General features: G+C 44.6%; 1 protein-coding gene across 1 annotated transcript in view; it reads right to left on the reverse strand.

Moving 5' to 3' along the window:
* Positions 1 to 1,598: 1,598 nt before the first annotated feature.
* Positions 1,599 to 14,748, reverse strand: part of kif3ca (kinesin family member 3Ca) — a gene marked incomplete at its 5' end in the record, with an annotated part of 31,430 nt that continues 18,280 nt past the window's right edge. Inside the window, 7 exons of the mRNA XM_080744265.1 lie at positions 1,599 to 1,735; positions 3,689 to 3,840; positions 4,803 to 4,911; positions 5,953 to 6,069; positions 7,553 to 7,671; positions 11,438 to 11,560; positions 11,978 to 12,079. Coding sequence (XP_080600391.1) covers positions 1,648 to 1,735; positions 3,689 to 3,840; positions 4,803 to 4,911; positions 5,953 to 6,069; positions 7,553 to 7,671; positions 11,438 to 11,560; positions 11,978 to 12,079 — 810 coding nt within the window. The 3' untranslated portion in view covers positions 1,599 to 1,647. The remainder of the gene's footprint in view (positions 1,736 to 3,688; positions 3,841 to 4,802; positions 4,912 to 5,952; positions 6,070 to 7,552; positions 7,672 to 11,437; positions 11,561 to 11,977; positions 12,080 to 14,748) is intronic.

The raw sequence follows: 14,748 nt of genomic DNA on the forward strand, positions 1-14,748 counted from the left end.
TTGTAGATCTGCTATTTTTGAAAAAGTTGTGAAAATGTGGGGCAAATCTTTGAATATATGTATTTGTTAAAGCGAACGTTTGTAACTCAAATTTTGCTTCTGGGTGGTCCCTGGAACTAGATATTTTGAGATGCGGGTCCATGGCCAAATACATATCATTTTGGGGGTCCTTCACATGAAAAGGTTTGAGAACCACTGACATGGTTAGTCTCTCAAGAACAGACTAACTGAGCTCCAGTTAAGTGAAAAGGACCTTTTCTTTGACGATGGCTGGCCAGATTGCTGACATAGAAACATAGGTTTTTAAAAAAAATCTTAGAAGGATTCAAAAGACACTTATGGAATCGGGTATAATTCTAATGTTCAAAATTTTTCAAAAATAGCAGATCTACAAGCTCGCAGCGCGGCACCGAGTGCCGCGCTGCGAGCTTGTATATCTGCTATTTTTCAATAGTTAAAGCATAAAATAATGATACACAATAATGTGTACCCGTTCTAAATGGGTTTAAAAGGGAATGTGTTAAATCCCTCTGGGGCTGGATCTCCTGGTTGGGTTGCCCAGTTTTAGCATTCTCAAACCTTTTAAAAGGAGCTTTTTTTTGTTATTTTCAATTGCCGAATGACATGGATTGATTGCTTGGGCTGGCTGACCTATTGAGGTCTTGAGAGTAGTCAGGAAACATTGTGGAGGTTCACGTCTCAATATGTCATTGTTTTGAACAATAATATTAAGGCAATTGCGCTGCATTGGATACAGCAGAGGGAGATATGTAGCAGAGAGAGAGAGACAGAGAAGATGGGACTGATGATGTGATAATGTTTGCGGTCCCACAATGAATCCATGATGTTGCATCTGCCTGCCTTATGTCCCTTATGTCATCAAACCAGTGGTTTTCAAAGCACATACTGACGTCAGTGCCGCGATCGGACCGACAACAAACGCCTCTTAAAACCCTTTGACCGATAACTTCTTCAATACCTCAAATACAAGAGATACTGTACGTGTACACTGATATCTTACAAGAGTCTCATTTGTGACTTTTATCTTCTGCATGACACAATTAGAAAGCCACACACATAAGACAAACCGACAATCACAGTTAATAATATGGACCCATGTGCACACATATGGAGCTTCAGAAACTTCTCAGACCGATGTGTACATACAAGGAGAATGTCTCCTGTACACACGATACAGAAACCATTGTTTGCAGGATTCCGCACTCCGTCAAGTCAGTTAGATAAAACGTTACGAGGCGACTCAAGCCTCATCATACATGCAAGGAAGGAGGGGTTTGAGTTGTAGGAGGGAGGGAAAAAATAACCCTCTGCCCTTGATTTTCTCAAAGGAGCATGGGAAATTGAGTCTTTCCATCAGAGGAGTGGGTGGACTGGGTGTTACTGAGGTTCACAAGTTCAGTTCCCGTCCTCCGCGATTCACTCCAGGCCATTCAGTGTCTTCCAGCAATCAAATAGTGGATATGTGTGGCAGCTGTAGGCTGAACCATTGAGGTGTTTGAGAGCTTTACAGAAAGTCAAAGACACATCCAAAAAGTGATCACGGACAGAAAAGAAAGTGACAGACAGAGAGAGAGAGAGAGAGAGAGAGAAGGAACAAAATAAATTAACATGAACAAAAGAAGCGCCTCATTGTGCAGCGGTGGGCACGGCAGTGTGGCACGCCGCCAGGGAAAGGTTGGAGGAGGAAGAGGCGATGGTTTTCGGGGCCTGGCACCTGCACACAGGAAGAGGAAATTAAATCACACAGTGATACTCAACGTGTTGGCCGTGAGGGGTATTGCAAGTGGAATTTATATGGTATTATTTTTATTTTTACCTCTAAGATTTTGTTTTCATTATGATACCAATAGAGCAGTGAAGTTTGACGTCATTTACACATCCTACCTAGTTCGCGTTTTTTCCCCCCCATTCTGAAATCCCATAGATGTATTTCATATTGTGTCATATAAGAACTGTGTTCCAAACATAAACAAATGATCTCCGCGGTTTGACTCATAACAGGTTAGTGGGTTTAAGCCACTTGAGATGGTATTAGATTCAACTGGAGATAATCTATCTGATTGTTGATCCTAAATAATCCATTTTAAAGATCCACTGACTCTGAACCTGCTAAGTCAATTTATTGGACCGAAGCTGAGAGGTAAATGTTGGTTTATCAGGCACACGCAAACACAAACAGTTCCCATTACTAAGACGTTACATTAATGCATTGTGCTAAAAGGGAAATATTGATGTTATAAATATTGAGTGACCGATTTTCAACACAGATTTGAGCAAACGTTCTACAGTTTTGTCTTGTATGGTCTAAATCAGGGGTGACAAACTAAAGTATATTTTTTAAGGAAATTTATATTTTTGCCTAAATCAGCTCTTCGTGACACTGGCCACCTCTGGTAAAATCACCTATATCCTAATCGAAAAGGATTGTGCTGTTCCCGCCCCTTTAAGTATAATGGCCTATCTCAAGAGTGACATAATAATCAAAACATTTTGCACCCAAAATTGCCTGGAAAAAGTCTGGAGTAGGCCTAAGTCAAGTTACTCCACAAATAATTTGGCCTATAAGTCAGGTTATAATTGCCTAAGTCAAAATAGAAATTGGTACCCTCGCTTCGTAATGGCGGCCCCCATAGAGCATCGCAGCGGAAGTGGATTGCCTGGGGTCACTTTCACTTTCACCATTCATTTTCGCCATAGACTTTTACAAAAACATTTATAACAATTATGTTAAGCCTCGAACCAAGCCATCCAGGATGGAGGTGAATCATGACCATATAACCTTTTTTTCTATGAAAAGAACATTTTGAAAATCGCTAAATAAAGGGTAGTTATTAAATGTAGTATATCAAATAATGTAATATTAAAATATGTTTTCACATAGGATCAAAGGTTGTATGATCATGATTCACCTCCATCCTGGATGGCTTGGTTCGAGGCTTAACATAATTGTTATAAATATTTTTGTAAAAGTCTATGGCGAAAATGAATGGTGAAAGTGAAAGTGACCCCAGGCAATCCACTTCCGCTGCGATGCTCTATAATGTGTTTTTTTTTCACTACTCCGTGAGCGTTGCAGCGGTCTTTTACACAAGACCGCGATAGGAAATAATGGATGGCTATCGCAAAGGTAAGCTACTTTAATGGCCGAAACAAGTGTTTCTCAATCTTTTTTCTGCATGGGCACACTTTTCATGTCCCAAGAATCCATGGGCACACCAACATAATACAGGGGGTGTAAATATCGTCACTGTCGGGAAGAAACCTCCTATCTCCAAGTTTCAAATTTGTACGTTTCTTCACAAAGTAAAGCCCTGCTTCATCATACAAGGCTGCCGCACAACAGTAGTGAAAACAGCAGATCTACAAGCACACAACGCCTCGCACCGCGAGGCGTTGTGTGCTTGTAGATTGGCTGTTTTCACTAGTTTAAATCATTTTTAAAATGATAAATACAATACTGGCTTTCAAGCAGTTTCAAGGGGCACACTTGACCCTTCTCAGGGGCACACCAAAGGTCCCCAGGCACAGTGGTTGAGAAACACAGCTGTAAACAACCTACCAGTACATGGCAGTAAACAAGTTAAATTACAATTTTACAGTGTAGCGGTCAGTCAAGTTGTCTATTCCCTGGAGGCAGACGCACAGAGACTGTATGCTTCAGGCTTACCAGGAACGTGACTTCCGGACGCGTCCCGCCCTGTCCTTGGTGGGAGAACTGTCCGACGAGGGGCTTTGGTTGGACTCAGCCTCCGGTGAAGCAGCCAATGAGCCGCTGGTGGGGGGACTCGTGTCCAGCTCCAGGAACATGATGTTCTCAGCCTATACACACACCCAGGGACGTGCAGAGAATGTTAGAGAGGCAGGGGCTGACATTTCTAAAAGGGCTTTTTGGAGAAAATATTGAAAATAGCAGACCTCCAAGCTCACAACGCGTCGCGCTGCGACACGTTTTGAGCTTGGAGGTCGGCTATTTTCAGTACTTGATACCACACTAAACTAAGCATAAAAAAGGCAATACTGGAGATGTGGCGTATGGCATGATTTCTCCAAAGTGAGGGCAATTCTTTCAGCATAAGATGCTGCATTCAAGTTCAGGAGAGTTTGGACAAGGCAATTCTCTTGAATGCTGGTTCTGGAGAGGGCCCTTTTTTACAGACGGATAAAAGGGCAGGGGCTCAAGCCTCCTTTCGTCTATGTGTGTACGTGCCTGCACACAACCGCCCCCCCATCACACTAAACACACACGCACGCACGCACGGACGCGCGCGCGCGCGCGAATGATGTTGTGTAGCCGTTGAGAAGCACCTGTACCCCATAATGGGTCTTTATGTCCGTGCTGTTGGTTGTATCACATTAGCAGGACCCGATTACAGTACCATTTCACTTGTATTTGCCTGTCCAGTGCAAGCCAGAACAATTATTTGGACAGCACACTCCGAAAGAGGAAAAGACAGAGTGAGTGAGGCAGAGTAGAGAGTGAGTGTGTGTGTGAGTGTGTGAGTGCGTGTGTGCGTGTGTAAAATATATATATATATGTGTAAAAAATATATATATACATATATATACATACAGTATATAGGGTCTATGTATATGGATATACACATATATACATTACACGCACGCACGCACGCACGCACGCACGCACGCACGCACGCACGCACGCACGCACGCACGCACGCACGCACGCACACACACACACACACACACACACACACACACACACACACACACACACACACACACACACGCACACACACACACACACACACTGAGCCACCTACCCTGTATCTGGAATGAACTCCCATCGCTATGGCAACCCTGGCATACTGGCTGATGGGTCGCTTGTATCCTACGGCCGAGGTTGGTCTCTTCTTCATCTGGGAGAATTTACTGAAGAGAGGGAGGGGAGGGGGGGGGGGGGGGAGTTAATACCAGCATCCTCCTGATTTTCACATTTTCCATACACCATCTATTATGAACCCCAAACAATATTTTGCTTCCAAATGATACATACTGTAATACCAAAATGTACTGTACTACATTTATCTAATTTTTATCCCACAATTTTTTAACCCATTTTTTTCACCCTGCGCCAATTACCTAACCTGTAATCCTGGTTTCTGCTCTCCCTCTGCCACGCCTGGGGAGACAACGGACTGACCTTCAGTGCATGAGGAGTCCAAGTTGCTTCTTTTCACCTGACAGTGGGGATTTCCCCGGTTTGGACGTAGCGCGTGGAAGGAACACGTCATTCCAACCAGTTCCTTTCCCCTCCATCAGGCGCCCCGGCTGGCCAGGGGGAGGCAGTATAAACCAGTTCCTTTCCCCTCCATTAGGTGCCCCGGCTGGCCAGGGGGAGGCAGTATAGAAACCAGGAGAGTATACAAATTGACCGTAACAGGTCTGTAACTTATGGGGGTCCTTGAAATAATAAAGCTTGAGAACCACTGCTTTAGAGCAGGGGTCTTCAGGAGGGGGTCCGGGACCCATAGGGGGTCCTCAGAGTTACTACAGGGGGTCCTCCAAATCTTTGTGTGATAGAAACTTTTTTTTTTTTTTTTTTTTTTTTACTTTAGCCAAAAATAGCAGATCGACAAGCTCACAACGCCTCGCGCTGCGAGGCGTTGTGAGCATGTAGATCTGCTATTTTTGGGAAAAAGAGCAAACTAAGTATAGAGTGATCGGTCAAGTTTATTAAGTATTGATGGTTCAAGTGGTTAAATATCTGAAAACACAAATTGACATGAATCCAAAATACACTGATGATTGTGCTGTCAAATGATGAAACTAAACGGAATCTATGAACAGGTTGTGGGGGTCCCTGCTTCATCTCTCTCTCAACTAAGGGGTCCTTGGCCTGAACATGTTGAAGACCCCTGCTTTAGAGTAATGATTTCACATTAACACTTAAAGCTACACCAGCAGGCTGACCTCTCAGCAGGAACCAGAGGCTGGAACCTCCACTGGTCCTCCTCGGAGTCAAAGGTCAGCCTGTTCATGATCTTGTTCTTCTCCTCTGGAGGAATGAAGTTCTCTATGATCAGATACCTGTGTACACACACACACACACACACACGCGCGCGCACACACGCACGCACGCACGCACGCACGCACGCACGCACGCACGCACGCACGCACACACACACACACACACAGGAGATGTTATATACGACACATTCCTATGGAGAGTTTCAATTCCTATTCGACCGTGTTGTAATAAGTATATGCAATACATTTGGCATTCAAGTTTAATTTGTTAAAACCTTTGCTTCAACCAGCCCTTTTGGCCCTGGTGGCTAGCATCTGAGCAGCCATCTGCTGGGTGAAGCGGTAAAAGCAATATAACCTCCGTAGGGCACCAGAAAATTAGCTTGGCCAGCCTCATACTGTGCATTCACTCACTCACTCGTTCATTCCCACAATATGAGTCTGGACTTTGGGCTATAGGCAGCTTGAAAAGTGGGCGGAAGTACACTTGCCTTGACAGACAGACTCCTCTAACCAATCAGCGTAGCAAAACATCTGCCGACGTCACAGTGTAACCAGTCGGTAGAGCGGCATTACGGCAAACAAACACATCTTAGCTCCGCTAGTGCATACTCCTGTTCCTTTTTAATTGTTGTATTTGATTCCAACTCTGAAATAACTTCACTTATTGCTTGTTTTATTGTTTCAGCGTTAACTGTTACACTTGTTGCATCGAGGGCAGCCATTGTTATTTTGAAAATCCCACAGCATGTATTCTACGTCACCATCTACACATGGACCAATCAGGGGAAGCTTTTTACTTGTTGTGCGGACAGCAGGTGAAATGCAGTCACTGATTGGCCCCGATTATTTTCAGATTTTTCATACTCGGTGCCTATAAACCGAAGTCCAGACCTGATACTGGGGAGGAAGGAATGAGTGAGTGAGTGAGCGCAGTTAGTATCAGGGCTGACTTGCCAGGCTACCAGAAAATACCCTTTCCCTTCCCTACAAATTAGTCCATGGGCTAGACGAGATGTCGGTACCATCAAAAGGGACAAAACATATGTGGCATAATTTTGTTTGTATGACATCCAGGAGTGAGAAAATGGGCTTTCCTTTCCTTGGGCTAGAAATGGCCCCACAAAATGATAGTTTAGTGATGAGTCATCACTTTTCACAGTTTTTTGGGTGTTTTTGGGGTCCATTTATAGCCCAAGGAAAGTTTTGTGTACAAAACAAATGCTTGCTTACTTAAAGCAGATTTTTTTTTTCTGGGTATTTTCCTCCTATATAGAAAGTCGATGGGAGCCCAACTTGATTTGGCCAAAAACAAGTAATCAGCTACCATTTTGACATTGCTATCATATCATTTCATAAACTACATACATGTAGCAATACAAAAATCACATCCAACCATTCTAATCGGCATGATATCCAAAAATCAGGGAACTAAATAGGTGTATGTTTTTGTTTTGTTTTTTGCCAGAGGAGAAGTGTGTATTTTCTGACGAGGTCCTTATCATCTCTTGTTGATTATTCTGCACGTCATCCTCGGACTCACTTGAACTTGAGTTCTCTGGTGAGCTCGTTCTGCGTCTGCTCCAGCTCCTGTCTGCTGCGCACATGCTCATCGTTCACGTCCTGGATCTCTGCCTTGATGCACTGGAGCTTAGCATACAGCTGGAGAGAGAGAGAGACAGAGAGAGAGAGAGAGAGAGAGAGGGAGAGGGAGAGGGAGAGGGAGAGGGAGGAGAGAGAGAGAGAGAGAGAGAGAGGGAGGGAGGGAGGGAGAGAGAGAGAGAGAGAGAGAGAGAGAGAGAGAGAGAGAGATGGTCAAAGTCAGAATAACCAAGCCAGTGAATGCAGAAAAAGATTGTGAGGGAGGCAGAGGTGTTGAGAAAGTAAAGAAAGAAAAGGCGATTTCAAAAGACAAAGAGACGGAGACAAAAGGAGTGAGAGAGAGAGAGAGAGAGAGAGAGAGAGAGAGAGACAGATAAACAGACAGGAGGATAAATATGGTAGATAGAGTGATAGACGAGGGACCGGTCGACAGGGCTACAGACTTGGTTGCCCGTGGCAACACCACCGGAGGCACCGGTGTCTGGAGGAATGGCCAACCAATAGGAGCACACGAACATGGCAACCCTCCCCTCACATTTTCCCTGTGCAGGGGCGTCACAAGGGGGGGAAGTGGGACTGAGTTACTAGGGCCCAAGGTGAGGTGCCTTCATCATTTTATACTTTAGCTATTGAAAAATAGCAGATATACAAGCTCACAGCGTGGCACCGAGTGCTGCGCTGCGAGCTTGTAGATCTGCTATTTTTGAAAAGTCGTGAAATGTGTGCAAATCTTTGAATATAGGTATTCTTTAAGTGAACATTTGTAACTAAAATTTTGCTTCTGGGGGGTCCCTGGAACTAAATATTTTGAGATGGGGGTCCGTGGCCAAATACATATCATTTTGGGGGTCCTTCACATGAAAAGGTTTGAGTACCACTGACATAGAAACATAGACTTGCACACATTTTTACGATTTTTCAAAAATAGCAGATCTACAAGCTTGTATATTTGCTATTTTTCAAGAGTTAAAGCACAAAATGTGTAATAATGCGTTCCCAGTTCATGGGGGGCCCACAGTGAATCCTTGTACCCAGGGCCCAGAATTTGGTGCGACACCCCTGTCCCTGTGTACTTGCTTAGCTAGCTGCCGTGTGTAGCTTCCACACGGAACACTCTCTGTGTTTGCTGCCTAGTGTAGCTTCCACACGGAACACTCTCTGTGTTTGCTGCCTAGTGTAGCTTCCACACGGAACACTCTCTGTGTTTGCTGCCTAGTGTAGCTTCCACACGGAACACTCTCTGTGTTTGCTCAGGGGCTGCCCGCCGTGTTAACCACTTTAACCCTTGCACCCCTATTTGAGCAACTTCCAAATACGTAATAAGAATCATCTTTTCCCACGCGCACGGACACGTACGCACATGCATGCACACACACACACACGCACGCACGCACGCACGCACGCACGCACGCACGCACGCACGCACGCACGCACACACACACACACACACACACACACTTTGAAGTGCTTTACTGTAACTAACCAATGTTGTAGCCCATGTTAACAGCTATGGTAGCGAGAATGTGGGGGACTAAATATACTAAATGTAAACCTAGTCCTGGTCTAAGGATGTGCATCATTTGTTTTCTCCCACAACTAGGTCTAAGGTCACCAAGGTGGATGTGGAGGGGGGGAGGTGGTGGTGGGGACAACGTGCCCGGTTAGGAGGGTCAACCCAAGGTCATTAGTCACATCCTCATCCACAGACACAGACATACAGGCAGAATTGTTGGGGTTAGTCCACTGTTTCTCAATGTCAGGTCCGAGGACCACCACCAGGGGTCCAAATGGACCCTTATGGGTCCGTAACCCCAAAAGGTAAAACTCTGAAAGTGTACAAATGTACACGGATTTGTACATTCCCAGAGTTTTTTTTACAGTGTAGATTGGGGTCCCAGAGCAAAATAATCAGTATAAAATTAGGGTCCACGGCCTAATGCATACCAAAGCGGGGTGTCGTTGAAAATAATTATAAATTAACTAATTTACTGCCTCACTCGATAATCCCGAGAAAATCCCTATGTTCCTCACCGCCGGACCCGATAAACCAGAGAATTTAATATGTTTTAATCGCTATAAAACATTTAAAAGTATAATCGCTGTTTATCGCTAATCGGGCTCTAATCACCCGCAAAAAAGTGCTTCTGGTCACATTTCCATATCCAGTTTGATCAGGTTTCCATATCCGGTCGGGAGCGGGACCAGGGCGCAGCTAACGTTAGCTTTCATGTAAACAGTGCTAGATGGAGCTTGGCGATGAAAGCAACTTTTTTCTTTTTTTTCTTTAAATTTTTATCCCACGATTTTTGTAACCCATTTTTTCACCCGGTGCCAATTGCCTAAGCTGTGATCCTGGGCTCTACTCTCCCTCTGCCAACCTGGGGAGGGCCCCGAACTGAGCTCATGCTTCCTTCAATGCATGAGGAGTGAGCAGGCCGCTTCTTATCACCTGACAGGGGGAGCTTCCCCGGTTGGACGTAGCGCGTGGAAGGAACACGTTACACAACTTTTTTCAATGGGATTTTTGTATTTGAAAGCTGTGATCGGGTGTACACATGCCTGGTGCATGATCCGTGCACAGATTGTGCGTGATGTGGCAGACAACCCCGACAGTCGATGTTTTAAAAGACGATGTATGTGTTAAAAAGGTTGAGAATCACTTGTGTTAGTCAATCCGGTGCGGGTGTTGGGATGACAAGGCCAGGGCGAGGGGCAGTTCTGGGGTTTGGGGTTGGAGGGATATAATAAGGTAACAGCCAGTTAGTGAGGTGTGGGGGGGGGGGGGGGGGGGGGGCTGACAGGCCAAGAGCAGGCGGGCTCCAGGCAAAGCGGAGCAAACCCTGCATTGGTTAGGTTATTAGTGTGACGTGGCAACAGTCAGGAGGAGGGGGTGCTGCAGAGAGAGACAGAGAGCTCCTCTCGGGTCCGGCAGAGAAAAGGGGGACGGCAGGACAAACCTTGAGGTACTGTGTTTTAAAAGTGTGCGTCCGAGAGTCGTTAGGGTCCATTTCAGGGTCAAGGGTCAAGGGGTCAAGGAGGAAGGGGTAAAGAGGGGACAACGACGTTAGGACAAAGTCAGATTTCTGTGCGTGTGCGACTGTGTGTTCATGTTTACATCTATGTACAGATCCTTCTCGAAAAATAAGAAAATTGTGTAAAAGTACATTTTCTTGAACCTTTCATATATTTCTTGAAACTTTCATATATTCTAGATACATTGGACATTCAGTGAATTATTCCAAACCTTTTTTTTGTTAAAACTTTGAACGTTTATGGCATACAGCTCATGATTATCAAAAGTCCATATTTCAAAATATTACAATATTACACAAGACCACTCAACACAAGGATTTATAATAGAAATGTCAACCTTCTGAAGTCAGAGTTGCTTGAAGTCCAGTGGGAAGTTCCCAAAGTCAGTTATGATTTGGGGTGCTATGGCATCTGCAATGCTTTTTTACACAATATTCTAATTTTTCGAGAAGGATCTGAATGCGTATTATTTGCAGCAGTGATACTCAAAGTGGATGTCAGGTTCCTTTACAGGGGTCTTACAAGTCTGTAACTTTGACAGTGTACAAATGGAACCAAATGGACCCGACAGGGTCCATTTTGTTCCATTTGTACACTGTCAAAGTTAAGGGGAGACCTTCAAAAGTGTGAGAACCACTGATTTATACTGTTTGTGTTATCTTGACAAGAGTGCCTGTGTGCGTGCGTGTGAGATGGATGTGTGTGTGTGTGTGTGTGTGTGTGTGTGTGTGTGTGTGTGTGTGTGTGTGTGTGTGTGTGTGTGTGTGTGTGTGTGTGTGTGCGCGCGTGTTACCTTCTTGAGCTTCTTGGTCTTCACCTCCACCTCCTGCTGCAGGGAGGAGAAGGTTTCTCTGAGCTCCACCGTCTCTTCATCCCGGACCAACATCTGCTGCTGGATCTCCCTCTCCTTGCGGGACTGTACGCACGCATGCACACACACACACACACGCACGCACGCACGCACGCACACACACACGCACGCACGCACGCACACACACACACACAGAAAGAAAAATGAGGCGGAGAGATGAGCATTTACTTAGTATTTTTCTTGGCCTATCATAACGTGCTCCACTGAACTACATTTCTTTGTTGACTCCGAAGTATGGGAAGAACTTGTAACTTTGACATTTGACTTGACTTTGACTTTAATGCTTCATTTGTGTTGGAAACAAGCTTTTCCATCATCAGTAGCTACAGTACTAGATACCCAGAGGTCTGTGTGAATCTTTGAAGCACAAATACAAAAATAAATACCGGGGATTGATTTGTTCTTTCTATATTTAAATATAACACAATGTTCTGTTACTAAGCCTCTCGGTTTCACACACACCTGTTCAGCGATCTCCTGTGTCTTGATCTCCAGCATCTTCTGTTGTTCGTTGGTGTGATCGATGATGTTCTTCCCCCCCACCAGCAGCTTGCTCTCCATGGCCTGGCAGAAACACACAGCACAACAACCACATCTTAAAGCATGAGTTATGCTTTATTGTACACCAGCGCCTAACAAGCTCTCAACTCCTTGTTTAGCTTACATGTTCTAAATGAAGCTTTCATTCATTCATTCTTAACCTTATGGTGATGATTATATATCACTTACACATTAGGCAAACTGGAAATACTTTGACCTATGGAATCAAATCTTACATACCGGTATTATTCTCACACACACACACACACATGCGCGCGCACGCGCACATGCGCACGCGTACACACAGATCAGGAAAATCGTCTTCACATTATCTATTTCTCAAATTCTACAACACTCGTGACCTCACAAGTATAATATAATACACGCACGTACACGTGCACACACACATGCATGCTCACACACACACACACACACACACACACACACACACACACACACACACACACACACACACACACACACACACACACACACACACACACACACACATCATGCACACAGTTCAGATTGAGGATGATAAAGTGCAGACAGTTGTGCTGATGAGGCAGATTGGGTTCATGTTTAGCCTGGCGTCGCCCAGATGATGTCATCACCACACAGTACCAGGCTGAGCTCTGTAGCATAGCATAACGTTGTTGTCGGGTGGAAACCTTGCATGTCCAAAACCGTTCGTTTCGTATTTATCATTTTAAAAATGATTTAAACAAGTGAAAACAGACGATCTACAAGCACACTACGCCTCGCGCTGCGGGGCGTTGTGTGCTTGTAGATCTGCTGTTTTTCTGCTGTTTTCACTTGTTTTCACTTGTGCGACGGTCTTGTATGATGAAGCAAGGCTTTACTTTATAAAAAAAACATAGACATTTGTGAAACTTGGGAGATTTCTGCCCGACGATATATTCATCATGTTGGCAAGTTCGCAAGGCTTAACATTATTCTATTTTAAAGAAAACTATTGTACAATCATAATGCTGTGTCAATGTATTCAATATCCTGTATGGATATCTCCGCTTGTGAAAGTATTGTAATGCTGGTCTCTGATTAACCTCGCCTACCAGGCTTTCTGGGGGAAAAGCCTGGTGTTCGTTCACAACAGGCCGTTTGGTTTCCGCCTAGAGCGCGGAAACCACTAGAAGAAGCGGCGTCACTTTGATTTGGTTCCCCCGTTTGTTTCCCCATTCCCTATTAAAATGCTCGAGTAGTCTTGCCAGTCGCTAAAAGTTGGACTAAAAGACGCATATACCAAACTAATTTTTCAAAAGCAAAACTACTCCGCATCAAGGAGTTTATTAGGTAGGCCCTAAAAGTATGTCCTTGAGCGCAGGGGAATATTTCGGGTTAAAACTGAATCCGGTTTGATCTTTCCGGCAAATTGTTGTCCTTTGAGTACATGACATTTGTGGTTTCCGCTCCAGACCGGTTACAAACCCGAAAAGTGAATTGATCCCAGACTAGTCTCTGATAGAGAGTGGTCCAGTGGGGGGGCATGCAAATCATTAAGCTTTAAGCATAATGACTGATAGGACAGACCCAGACATTAGTGGACCTTGGAAGGTCAGTGTCTGCTATGTGTCGTGTACCTCTGCAGAACAGATAGAATGTAATACACATAGCAGTGTATTGTATGTAAATGAATGAAGAAGAGTCATTATCATTCCATGACTCCAGTTACACCATCTCTGGTTACCCTGGTTATTATAGGCTGAGAGGGTCTTCTGGGTGATGTATTCTGTCTTGGAGGGGAATTACATATGCATGCCAACACAAACACACACACACACACACACGCACACACGCACGCACGCACAAACGCACGCACGCACCTATAAACATACACACCAAGGACGTGCAGAGAATGTTAGAGAGGCAGGGGCTGAAATTTCTAAAAGGGCCTTTTGGTGAATATATCGAAAATAGCAGACCTCCAAGCTCACAACGTGTCGCTGCGACGCTGCATTCAAGTTCAGGAGAGTTTGGACAAGGCCATTCTCTTGAATTCTGCCTTCAGGTATGGCATGGAAAGAGGGCATTTGCATGTCTTTCACCGCAGTAAAAAGTGCATTCATGGTCTGGAGAGGGCACTTAGGGCAGGGGCTCAAGCCCCCTGTAAAGGCAATCGGTCTACAAAACTTGCCAGTGAGGGATATGGTAATTCGTGAAGCTCTTTCCATACGCGTTGTGGTGCAGTTGACAGTAAAGCAGGTCTTGAGTGCATTTAAAAGGTTTATTTGAAGCCAGAAGATGATAACAGCATATAACTTAAGCCGGGTGTTTAACTGTAAATTAACAACTAACTGGTGACTGGAAAATAAACTAAAATTAACTCAAAACAACTGAAAACAAACAAAAACAAAAGCACACACTGACGGTTGAAAAACTTTGTGGCTTCCCACTGTGATTGCCAATCCCTGGCAGCTGTGCCCCAGTGACACCCTAATGTAGACTGTGCCCCACTATTGGCTGACACCCCTATGCTCAGGTCTAGCAGTAGTCATGGCAACCACACAATATCACAATATCATAGCACCTTCAAATAGAATAAATTCATTTCAATAAAAACAATCAAATTGGCTGCAACACCCCCTTTGATGTCTATGTCTGTGCACGTGCCTGATACACACACACACATACATACAGTACAGTACAGTCGTGCACTGCTCTGTCCTTACTCA

Source organism: Nannobrachium achirus (assembly GCF_963921795.1).
Source record: "Nannobrachium achirus genome assembly, chromosome: 16".
In the NCBI taxonomy this organism is placed as follows: domain Eukaryota; kingdom Metazoa; phylum Chordata; class Actinopteri; order Myctophiformes; family Myctophidae; genus Nannobrachium; species Nannobrachium achirus.